At 38.3% G+C, this 12,202-nt stretch overlaps 1 protein-coding gene across 1 annotated transcript; it reads left to right on the top strand.

Annotated features, from left to right (window-relative positions):
* Window positions 1-2,427: 2,427 nt before the first annotated feature.
* Window positions 2,428-8,049, top strand: LOC108236738 (NADH dehydrogenase [ubiquinone] 1 alpha subcomplex subunit 4-like 2). The gene is made up of 4 exons (XM_017417617.3): window positions 2,428-2,604; window positions 5,718-5,803; window positions 6,795-6,855; window positions 7,210-8,049. The coding sequence occupies exons 1-4, from the start codon at window positions 2,563-2,565 to the stop codon at window positions 7,264-7,266; spliced, it is 246 nt and encodes an 81-aa protein (XP_017273106.1). The 5' UTR covers window positions 2,428-2,562; the 3' UTR covers window positions 7,267-8,049.
* Window positions 8,050-12,202: the final 4,153 nt, after the last annotated feature.

Genomic DNA, 12,202 nt, shown 5'->3' with positions numbered 1-12,202 from the left:
CAGGCCTGTGGTGGAAAAATAAAGACCTACAGTTAGAGCTGAGACAGCTATACCGCAAGAGCTGTCTTAAAATGGCCAGACAGCCTTATTTTTTTATTTTCTGTGTGCCAACCTGTCACTGTCACACTCTAAATAAACCATAAGAGCCAGCATAGAGAGGTACACCTATACAAAGAATAGCCAAAACAAGATTTTTTTTAAACATAAAAGCCAGGGTATTTATATTACTTTGAAACTGTTTTGTTTTCTGTAAACAATATAATATCCATATTCTTAAAGCCAAACAAGGAGTGAAAATATGTTTTATACCACAGCCCAATGGTTGGTAATTATTACTTTTCATGGCCCTAATTTGTTGTTTCTGTTTATAGATGCTAATGCAAATCTGTGTTTTATCCTCTGTAATTTCTGTATAAAATAATGTACTCTAAAGGCAACAGTGGGGACACAATGTCATTTTCCAGGTCCATGATCCAGATCTTTGTTGTTCTATAAATAACTGCAGGGTGTTTTCAGACAGCATTGTGAAAGAATAGCAGCTTCCCTCTCAGAACAACATGTGGTCTAACAGCAGAAAATATACTGTACTGGGAGTACTTTGAGAAGTTTGCTGATAATACTTTTTTTTGCCACATTGAAAACCTGTCACTATATGAATCCCTGAAAAGCGACTTGAACTCAGCTGTGAGCTCAGAGCTCAAAGTTTGCATTTCATTCTTACCAGGTAGACGTTGAGATATAAACACGGTTTAAGTATGTAGCATGTAAGCAAACACATGTAAGATTCGCACTCCTTAAAGGGCACTGGGTTTCAAATTAATTTTACAAATCAGAAACTAGAAGAAAAATATACGAACTTAAACATTAAGTCAACTCAAAACATTAACCTGGATTCAATCTTTTTCATAATTAACTCATAAAACATGAACTATAAAAGGGGAGAAGGTCGTGTGTGTTGAAAATGGGGCTACAAGCTACATGTATGATCATGTTATTAATGTTAAACTGACTTTGACAAACTATTTCAAAAAGCCCCTCTAAAATAAGTAATTGAATACAAATTCTCACAAAGTGACTTAACATCGTCAGGAGAGGCACAAACACAAATACATGTTTTATACTTGAGCAGCTATAGTCCTGTGATGCTATGGGATACAGACATCTTGTCTGAGATTAATAATATTTAATATAATCTCTACTGTGCAGAGAATCCCTTTAGCTCTAGTTCTGCAAAATACGTTTTGAACTACTGGCATACACTGTGTGACATTCCTTATCTGAAAACACTGAAAAATTCATATCTGTCATAAAAAATACACAGATTTTCCAGAATAACCATCACAGGACGAATAGTTCTGCTTCATTTTCCAGAACCGTCATCTGTGGTAGCGGGGACGTAAGGGGCTCAGATGAAACATCTCTGAAGTTGAAAGAGGAGGCCTCATGTTGCCAAATTGAATTGTATTTGTCTTCACATCCAATTAAACTCAATGAATCAAAGACACTGGTCCATTGAGCAGACCTTTTGATGAGCACAATGTGTTTTCATCTCAGCGAGCCTCAGGCTTTTGTCTCTGTTTTTTATCTGCGTTTTGTGGCTGAGAAAGATCTCTCATCAGTGTGTGTAAATATGAAGCAACAGTGTTTTCGTTTTACGTGTTTTTCTTTGCTCAGCAGGTGAATCTTTTAGATGAGCGTGCTGTAATCACGATACTGCAGCCTTTTCTACACTGAGTCACATCCAGAGCACCTACTTGGAGAATTTAAATTTCAAATGTTAACATCCGACCCATACAGCACTTGTTTGTCTGCTGAGAATGGTCTCTAAGCTGAGTTGCTATGCTACCAAACACTCAAAGTTTGAGTGGGTCTCTGGTAGGGCAGATTGGTTGTCTGAGACGTCTGAAAAGGTATAGAGATGCTGATTTAGTCTCCCAGACTACAGCTGCAAACATTAATCAAGCCAGGAGAACCCAGCATTGATGAGAAGTGTTGTTGACATTAAGAAACATTGAACATTTCTTTATTTTTGATTTGCACAAGTATGTGAACTAATATAAAAGTTAGGCTATAGGGCTCATTCTTTCGTCTTCTCCTTGTGCAGTTGATAAAGCTTCACATGAATTCCCCTTCGAGCTTCAGAGTGACACTCTGTTTATGTGCTTTCCTCCTCCCTCCACTGGGCTCCCAAAAGACTACCGATAGCATAAAGAACACGACGAAGAACAAAACCTCTGAGCCCCATGCAACTTCTTTCAAATGTCACAAACATCGGCTGTTTTGAATATTAAATGAGCACCTTCAAGAAAGAAACATCCACATTTGAACTGTTCAACAGTCCTCTGTGATCACCCAATAGGGGAGCAGCAGTGGCTGTAATTAGATGGAAATGACCTCCTTCTCCTCCTCCTCCTCCCCTTCGCCTTGCTCCATATGCAGAGAGCAACAGGTCTAAATCCTGCCTGTGGACGGCTGTACAAAGCCAGTGGTTGCTGATACCAAGGGCCTGAAACTCTGAATTATTATATTTCTGCACATAAAGTTCGTCGAAGTGGAGCACTGATGTTTCGGGCAGCGGTCGAACACGCCAAGAGGCACCCTGGAGTGAGTGAACCGTGTTTCTCTCCTGTTTGTCTTTCATGTTTTTTAAATCTTTTAGAAGGAACTCCCCTAGATCTCTGAAAACTGATCTAAAACCTGCTTTAGTAGACAATAGAAACGTGTGGATGTTTTAGATTTCTCTTAATAACGAATCACGTTACATTTTTTTCTATTTTTGTCTCACATATTCTTCTTCAACTGGTTCCAAGTTAAAGTCAGATTGAAGTGAATTAGGTTTATTTTGTTTTCTTTGATTTCATTTTTGTGCCACAACGCTGTCACAGAAATACATTTATTGCTTTACTTCAAATCTGAACCCATAAAGGCTGACATGTAACAGAACATTATGTTCTTGCTCCTTTAAATGATCAGATGAGTCCTTGCGTGCTTGTGTGATGCTGGTTAAGGCATGAGACATGATGAGAAGTCTAATTATGTCTCTCCTAATCTTTTCTGAGCTCTAATTCAGTCAGTTAAGTTGCTCCTGTGGTTGGTTTTAACATCAAGGTAAACCGAGGCAGGCTTAAGTCTTCAGAAATGCATCAAAGATTTCCAACAACCTCTGAAATATAAACTGACACAATCTAAAAGTTTAGAAAATCAGTTCTTGGAATAAAATTTGCTTAAAAATACAAGTCTTTCCCTCCCAGGAGAGGAGATTATTTCAGATTTTTTTTTAAAGCAGCTCCACTGTCACAGAGAGGAGTGACAGAGCATTAACTTCATGTCCTCCCCGGAGAGACGGAGAAAGAAGGCGAGACGCTGCAGGGATGAAAACTACCAGAGCTCCTCAGCGTGGTCTATCATCCTGAAAACTAGACAGGCTGAGAGAGAAACTGCAGGGAGCGAATCCAAAAACCTCCTTCATGAAGGACAGACAGGTGGAGAGAAAGAGACGGGCTGCCTGAGTCCAAATGTTTCAGTGGAGCGACAGACAGGAAGTCAAACAGAAGAAGGGTTAGTCAGGTAGATGGAGGCAAAGATAAAAACAACAGACAGGTGGACAGTTTTTAGATGCTCTGCTCAAAACGCTTTAACCGCCAAGGTAAAAAACATAAACAGGTTCATAAATATTACAAAAAAAGTAGTTTGAATTCATGATCACGAGCTGTCGCTGCTAAATGTCATCAGGAGTGTGTGATAATTGGAAAGAGCATTAAAGCATCAGCAGGCTACCAAGCATAATGGTGAAGAGGGCTTAGATGAGGAGGTGCAGCATAATAAAATGATAATTTATGCCATCCTTAATAATAATAATAATCAGTATTTGACAACTTATTAACACTTAGCAGCTTTAGGCCTGCTTCAGGATTGCTTAAATCTACTGATACTGAAACTTTGTAGTCATTTATCAACTTGTGTGTCGCTAAAAGTTTAATAATCATAATAATTAGAACATTTCTGAAAAAACTTTGAAGGGTGCCAATAGAGCTACTGACCGAAACTGCAAAGTAGGTAACTTTGTGAGAATCTAAGCTAAGAAAAAAAAAGGCCCACATTTGGATGTATGAACTGAATAAGAAGTTTAAAGAGAACCAAGAACATCATAAATGTTAAAGCTGCTGCCAGTGGCTCGTCATAAAAAATCAGATCTTAAAATTGTTAAACTGTGAGTGGCAGAGGACTCTGATGGTCACATGTTATGTTTTTATGTTTCTACAGTATTTTATGTAGGAAATACAACAAGTTAAAAATATGCCTACAGTTTGAAGAGAATATCTTGGGCTAAAACTGAACTGAATCTGTTAAAATGTGTGAGATTAGAGAGAAAACTGTAAATCCTACAGCAATGAAAGACACACTGGGTGAAAGAGGACAGAAATGCTTACATTTTGATCCGTAATTTAAATATTTACCCAAAAGAGTTGTGGGAGTAAGAAGACTTTGTTTGCACAAGGTTTGAACATTTTAGACACCTCTAAAGTATATGGGAGGTCATCAGTTGACCTTTCTGTAGGAAAATCTGTAAAAACTACAAGATAAGAGATGTGCAAACCCTCCTGCTGCCATGTGCAGGTGCTAGATTAAAGGATTCCCCCCACTATTGGGGGGGAATCCAGTGGTTGATGACAGCCAAACAAACACACACACAGCACAGGGCATTACATGATCACCTGCCTATCATGGCAACAGATAATTAAAATCTTACTTTTGGTCTTTTTTGCTATTGGGTTCCTAATTATTTCTAATTTCTCTGATTGATGCTTGGCACAGGACAAAACAAAGAAAAGTGCATCATTTTAGCATTCAGGGAACTCCACAGGGATACAAAACGGCTTTTGACACTGAAAAATCCAATTTGTTGCTCAAACCATCCACATTTTTACATTCAATGTAAACTTAAAATTAAATTAGAAGCAGGTAGAATTCTCAGATAGCTGTAATTAAGACAAAATGTTACCCCTAAATGTGATGCAATAGAGTTAGAAAGTGAAAAATGTAGAAAATAATGAAGTATTTGAGGTGGCTGCCTTTTCTCCCTCTTACGTAGAGCTACAGTGTCAGCAGGTTTATTAGGACGTCAGGAGCTGCTGGAGCCCGACCAGACCTCTAATTAATCCTCCGAGCTGCTGCTGCTCAGCCAATTTTACTCAGGCTTTAAACGGCACAGAAAGGAGCAAACATGGTTTTAGTTTTCTGCTAAACTTAGAGGAGAACAACTGAAAAGCATCTGATTTTATTTCTTTTATAAGGTGAATAATTAATGACTGAAGTGACACGAACAGCTGAATGAAAATTGTCACATTGCTGTTTTAGAACACCTACCTTTTAAAGATTTTTAAATTTATTAATGTGCTTTTACCATTTCATTGAGACTGAAGATGATGTAGCTGAAAACTATCATTTGCTTTTCCATCAGCAAATCAGGAAAAGCTTTGTCTTTTTTCTTTTGGTATTTCTAAGATTTATTGCTTTTGTGTGTAAATGTCAGGATCATTTTATTATTATTATTTATATCCTTTTTTACTTTATGTTGGGTTGTGGTGCCGCTCAGACAGCTTTTATCACACATGAGTTGATCAGGTTGGTAGTTCTGATGCTTTTCTTCCTTCAGAAAAATATAAAAATACCACTGAAGCAGCCTGATGTTTTTGCTCGTGTCTGTTTCTCTTCAGCTGATTCCTCAGATGTTCTTCATCTGTCTGGGAATGGGTGGTGCCTTCATGTATCTCATCCGGTTGGCCAGAGGACCCCACGTAACGTAAGGCCCCATAACCTTTGATTTTAACCTGTATTTAAATTTATTCAAAGTTGTTTTTTTTTGCAACAACCTGAGTCTCTGTTGAATAAAAAACACTATAGTTTGGTGGCTTTCTTGAGCTTCTTGTGTTTGATAATAATTCTGTTTTTAATTAGGAATTTTTTCTTAAAATTAGTAACTTAATTTTCCACTTTGAACAGAAATTCCTACAATACCAGAGAGTGGGTGTTTTTAACTTTACACATCCAGTTAGTCTTGTTTTTGTGTCTCATGTGTGCAGCTTTTGCAATACTGGGCCATGAAACTCTGCATGATCTCCAGAAAACAAAGTAAATGATGATTGCTACACCAATGTCTGGACTTGTTTTATGAGAGATTATAAGAAATAGAGAAAAATAGTGCAATGGTTGTTGAGAATGTTTGATTTGTCAGTTTACTCTGTTTTTACTGGCTTGTTTTCAGTGTTTGAATAATTCAACCAGCAGTAGTTGGTTTAGTTTCTGTCACTGTTAGCTAAAAGCTAAGAAAAATAAATCACAGCTCAACAAAATGAACAGGGTGGAGTTAGTTGAATAACCCAGAGATCTATGCCTCTCTGCTGTTTTATTTCATCCTGACATGCAGATACGTTATCATTTTAACAGGGGAGGAAAAAGCATGTTTTTTTAATTTCATATTTGTTTCTAAGACCATTCTGTTCCAGTGAGCCATACTGTTCATTTATGAAACAACTACCTATAGATGCTGCCGTATTGTGTCCTTTTTGCAGTTCATAAAAATAAAACAGTGATTAATTAGAAGCTTTAATAAAATCAGATAGAATCACACAATAGAACATCGGGCTTGATTTTTATCTTTTATTGCATCCCGTTAAAATAAAAATGCACAGATAACTTACAGCCGCTCTCAGAAAAACTTCATGTGTTCGTACGGGGATTCCAAAGAGGCTAAAAGACGCTACAGCTCTTTGTGTCTGTGTTTGTATGTCCAGCTGGAACAAGACTGAAAACCCTGAACCGTGGAATAAACTTGACCCCACATACCAGTACAAGGTAACCGAGATCACACACAAACATGGCTGTGGGAACTGGGGGGTGCTGAGGGTGCTACAGCACCCCGTTGTGAATGGCAAGAAGTAACATATGTCAAAAATAAAAACATTTAATGAACAAATGAGTAAACAAATTTAAAAACATGTTTTCACATGTATAATGTAAATCATGTTTTGTGATAATGACTTATTAAACTGAGTTCCTATTTGGTTGCATCCCTTTTTGAAGGAGTAGTTTTCTCACTTTAGACGTTCTCCCAGCCAATTAAATAACACTCACAGAACAAAAGCTGCAGTTCGAGCCGACTGTTTGACCAATGATAGCTGATACACGAGTTGTTTCTGTCTTCCACAGTTTGTGGCCATCACCACAGACTACAAAAACCTGAAGAAGGAGGGACCGGAGTTCTGATTCTCACAAACTGGAGTGAAACAAAACATACAGAAAGTTCTGATCTGGGCTCAGATTTTCTCTCCCCATCCTCCCGGACATCAACACTGTAACCGGAGGGTGAATTGGACCCCAAATCAGGATGTGTAACAAACTCTTTAGTGTTTCTGAGCCTGTGTGATTTAAAAAAGCTGCTGGTCACCTGGTAAACGTGACTGAGACTCTCATAGATGCTTAGTGAAAAATGGGGCATTTTGACATTTACTCAGCTTGTCTTTTATCACGGTGACACCTCTGACCAGTGGTTTTGATTGTATTTTAGGAAAAAGAAAATCATACAAATCACACCTACTTTGCTTTGTAGATACTGATGATGTAAAAAATGCCTTGTTTTGGAAATTTTACTGTTTTTATTTGACTGTTTTTATGCCTCTCATTTGTCATCCTGCTCAGAAGTCCATTGAACAGCAAAAAAATAATAATTAAGAAATAGATAAATTTATCTAAATAGAAGCGTCCAGAAATTTTAGAAAGTTTAGAAGCAAAAGAATCATGTCGAGCATAATTTTCCTCTCCAGATGTTTTCTTTACAGCTTTAATTTTACAAGTATTTTGTAAAAAGTGGCAAAATCCTGCTGCAACCTCATGTTCTGGGTCAAATATCTGTGTGTGTATTTCATAGATGACATGTGACTGTTGGTTTAGCTGCCACTAAATTAAACAATTACTGTGTCAGTTCTGAAAATAACAAGTGTGTTGATTGGACTGGATTCTCTCAGTAAATAAACTTGTAATTCATGCTTGGCGGAGTGTTTTTCTTTGTCACCCGCGTGAACACACTGACAGGTGAGTTTTTAATCGAATGCCTGCGTGGAACTGCGTTAGATAAAGATGTTTTTTTCTGATGGAGATGATTTGTTTGGTGGCAGCACAGCCATCACCTTGCAGCCTGAATGGTGCTCTTTCAGTCGTCACGTGCTGTGTGTGTGTGTGTGTGTGCGTGAGCAGCCTTTGATCAGTGACAGCACAGACAGGATTCAGAACAGTCCTCCTTTGTGTGACGCTGACAGCAGAACACTGTTTAGAACTTGAACCAGCCGAGCAAACACTGAGTCATGTTTCCATCCATTTACAGGAAAATTACATTGGTTTACAGTGATTTACTGAAAACGTCACACACAATCTGATTGTGAAAACATTTTCCTTAATGTCGACTCAGCACGAGTCATACACAGACACCAAAAAATAATGACAGCAGCAGGTTTAAAGTGAAACCACATTGTTGGATGATAATTTGGCTTGATGTAAGATGCAGAAATGATGTTTTAAACACCTGAATCCACTGTATGAGCAGTGGGCAGCTCAGGACAAAATAACAGGTACCCGATTACCATCTAACCTTTATGAATGAAATTAAATTTTTTTGAGAAATTAATATCTGTGAACAGACAAGAGGCACTTTATTTTTTTTATCCATACAGTTGAGAAAAAAAGGTAAGCATTGAATCAATTAGGAACAAACACAAAGGGAACTGTTTAAGAGCAGTTATATTTACAGTACTGTGACAAAGTTTTGGATTATATCTAATTTCTTTATTTAATCTCAGTAAAACCAGACATGTAATTCTTAAAAAGGTTCTAATTAGTAGTTCTCCGGGCTTTCTGAAAGTTTTTTTGGGCTTTGGCTGTTTTTTTACCCATTTATTTTCTGTCCAGTCCTTGTACCGGGTTGTGACAGTATATTGTACATTCTGTGCTTACAGAATTAGAAAAGTGGACAAGTGGAGGACCAAATAAATATTTAAATAAATGTATCTACAGCAGATGAACAATACCTGAAGATTGTCTCCTTAGGAAGCAGGTAAAAATTTGACACAAGACCTGAGACATCCTTCACTGTACACCAGGTTTTTGACTATTAGCTTTTTGGGAAACACCTTATTTACTATTTTATTCATCAAACGGTGTTATCTTGGGCATTTTCCAAAGGTTCAGTCAAAACTATGTCCACAGATAGTGTGTTTGTGACAGGCCACTAGTAACAAAGACCCCAAAAACCCAATTAAAAGTTGTTTCTTTGTATCTATTGTGTGCCGACACAAGGGTTCATTCATCGAGCATAAAAGCCTTTTTTGCCTGAATGTTTCCTATAGATCAGAATGCATTAAGAAATGCACAAACAAATACATTCCTCTGAAAATAGTTATTTAATTGACAGGGTACCTTCAGAAAGCCTGAAAAACTACTGAGAAAGACCATTAAAAGCTACAAGATCCTGGCTCCTTGGAAGCAAAATATAAAGAATGATAACCCAAGACTTTTGCACAGTACTGTATGTTCGTGAAAAATCTCTGTGGGCAGCATGGCTGTCATTTATATGAAGACGTGTTTCATTTTTATTCTTAAAAATATCCGGGATGGCTTTCTTCCGTGCAAGCATCCTAAATAAAAAAGATGTAAGAAGATCAGAAATGGATTTTTCCCCCCTCTTCTTTGTGAAGATCACAGAGATTACAGTGGCAGGAATGGGAAGTCTCGTGAACTGGAGTGAGGCAACACGAACAAGTCAAATGTTTTTCCAAAAGTAGTTATAAAAGCATTAAAAATCTCACACGGAGCAGTTGTCAGGTCATGAGAAAGAGGCAGAGAGACGAGTGGGGTCAGTCTTTATTTGGGTTGCTGCATGTGTGTCCATTAGAGTGTCGCTGAGTTTGTTTATGTTTTGTGAATACACAGCTGAGAACGTCTCTCTGACCTGCGATTCAGCTGCCTTCTCTCCATGGAGCAGAGATATTCCTCTGTCAGGAACAGTAGCAGTAGCTTTCAACTGAGGAAAAACAAACAAGAACAAAAACTGGACTGGACACAAAAACTCAAAACAAAATTCCAAAATTTTTTATGACTCTTCAGTCTTCAAATATGCAGCAGGACTGATTCATGTTCCAGACTGATTTTGTTTTGCTTTGTTACTCCCTGTTGTCTCTAAAAGAAAAACTTTCTCATGATAATAAACAAATACAATAAAATGAAAGAAAAACAATGTTGATAATTTTATCCCAAAGATATGTAAAAAAAAAAAGGTTGGGGCCAATCTTCTTGGGTCTGAGTATATTAAGATCTAAGTGTGACACTGATGAAGTGTTCAAGAGAAAGTTTTTAAATAAACAGAAATGTAAGTTGAGAAGTTTGATTGGGTCAGTGAAGGATTACAGGACTCTTCTTCTCTTTTTATTACAGACTGTCTCTTTATTGTAGCTTTAGATGAGTAAAGACGTAAACAGTGAGCATTACTACAGTACAAAAACAATAAGTGTCTAAAATCTTTATTTGTTTCTGTTAGTTAATAAGACACATTCAGTTTACGTCATTTACCCATGCTCTGGTCATGGAGGCAACAGGTTCAGGAGGGAAGCCCAGACATTCTTCTCTCCCCAGCAACACTCCAGCTCCTCCTGGGGGATTCCAAGGCGTTCCCAGGCCAGAGAGGATATATAATCCTTCCAGCAAGTTCTGGGTCTGCCCTGGGGTTTCCTCCCAGTGGGATTTGCTCGAAAAACCTCTAGAGGGAGGCACCCAGGCGCTCATATGAAGACTCTGTTTGGTGCAAAGGAGCAATGGCTCTACCCTGAGGTCCTCCTTGATGAGAGCTCCTCACCTTATCTCTAAGGCTGAGGCCGGCCGCCTCATGAAGGAAGTTTATTTCAGCCACTTGTATGTCCTCCACATGCCACCTTAACCTGGAGGAGGAGTTTGAGTACCCCTGTGATCCTGTGGGCTATGTTGTCAAGGGGTATTAGGCCTTTATAAGGTGTGCCATGGCAAACTCCTCTGGGGAGGAGACAGACTAAAAGCAATACGAAGACTTTGATGAGGAAGGGTAACCACATGCAGCAGGACACTTTACCAGGTAAAAGATAAGCAGGGAATCCTCCTGGAGCTCAGCCTGGGTGGGAACTGACCTGGGAGCTCATGGTGGTTGAACCATGGCTCCTGGAGTTGTGCCAGGCCAAGCATGAAAAAAACAAAACAATCGGAAGCCACCTCCCTGTGGAGCCAACACCTGCAGGGAGAGCCGTCAAGGTGGTGCTAAGTAAGCCAGGCGACAGGTGAGGGTTGGCCAATTCCTGGGGGCATGAACTGGCTTTAGGGACGTGGAATGTCCTAAAAAGTCTGCACTTATAAAAAACTTACAAGATAACACAAAAACACTAGAAAATTTGTCAAAAACCAACAAAACAAAGTCATACCTCTGAATTCTTCCTGTAGGTTTGCAGGAATCTGTTGGCAGTTTTCAGTTTTCCCCCCAGGCTTTCAGTAGAATTTGTTTTTAAAAAGTATTTATTTCTTTGTAAACAGTTTTCATATTTTTTAAACTGTAATACTGTAAGAAACAAGCTCTAAAGAAACCAGTTTTTATGCAGTGAAACTATTTAGTGATTAAGTTCATGTGAATATGAAGTGTGAGGCATTTTTCCAAATTGGTTTATTTTTATTTATTTTCGAATATACTTCCAAATCGGTGCTTGAAATTCATGGTTGCCAGTTATTCTGACTCTAAGGAGTCAAACTGAATAATTCGGATGTTTGAAGTTTAGTAAAAGAATCACATGAAATAGGCATGCCAAAACTAATTCAGAACAACAATCTCTGACGCGACTGTCTTCCTGTCACAACTGTCTTGGGATCAGCTCCTTTTTTTCTGCACAGTTCCCTGAAATAGACAGCGAGAGGAAATGACTGGAGGAAATACCAGCTGCTTCAAACAGTTCAGTGTTTATAAAATCACTGAGGCTCCTCTTTTCTGAAATTACAAGAATAAGTTAGTTTCCTTTCATCTAAGACACAGAAGCAGTTTACGGCACATGTAAACATTTACAGGAAATTTTTTATTGCAGTTAGGGTAAGATCTACACATTTCCCCTCCTCATCAGTTAACCACAACAAGAATGAAAACCAA

This window comes from Kryptolebias marmoratus, linkage group LG8 (assembly GCF_001649575.2).
Source record: "Kryptolebias marmoratus isolate JLee-2015 linkage group LG8, ASM164957v2, whole genome shotgun sequence".
Taxonomy (NCBI): domain Eukaryota; kingdom Metazoa; phylum Chordata; class Actinopteri; order Cyprinodontiformes; family Rivulidae; genus Kryptolebias; species Kryptolebias marmoratus.
Note: the sequence above shows the minus strand (reverse complement) of the source record. Positions and strands in the feature narration are given on the sequence as shown.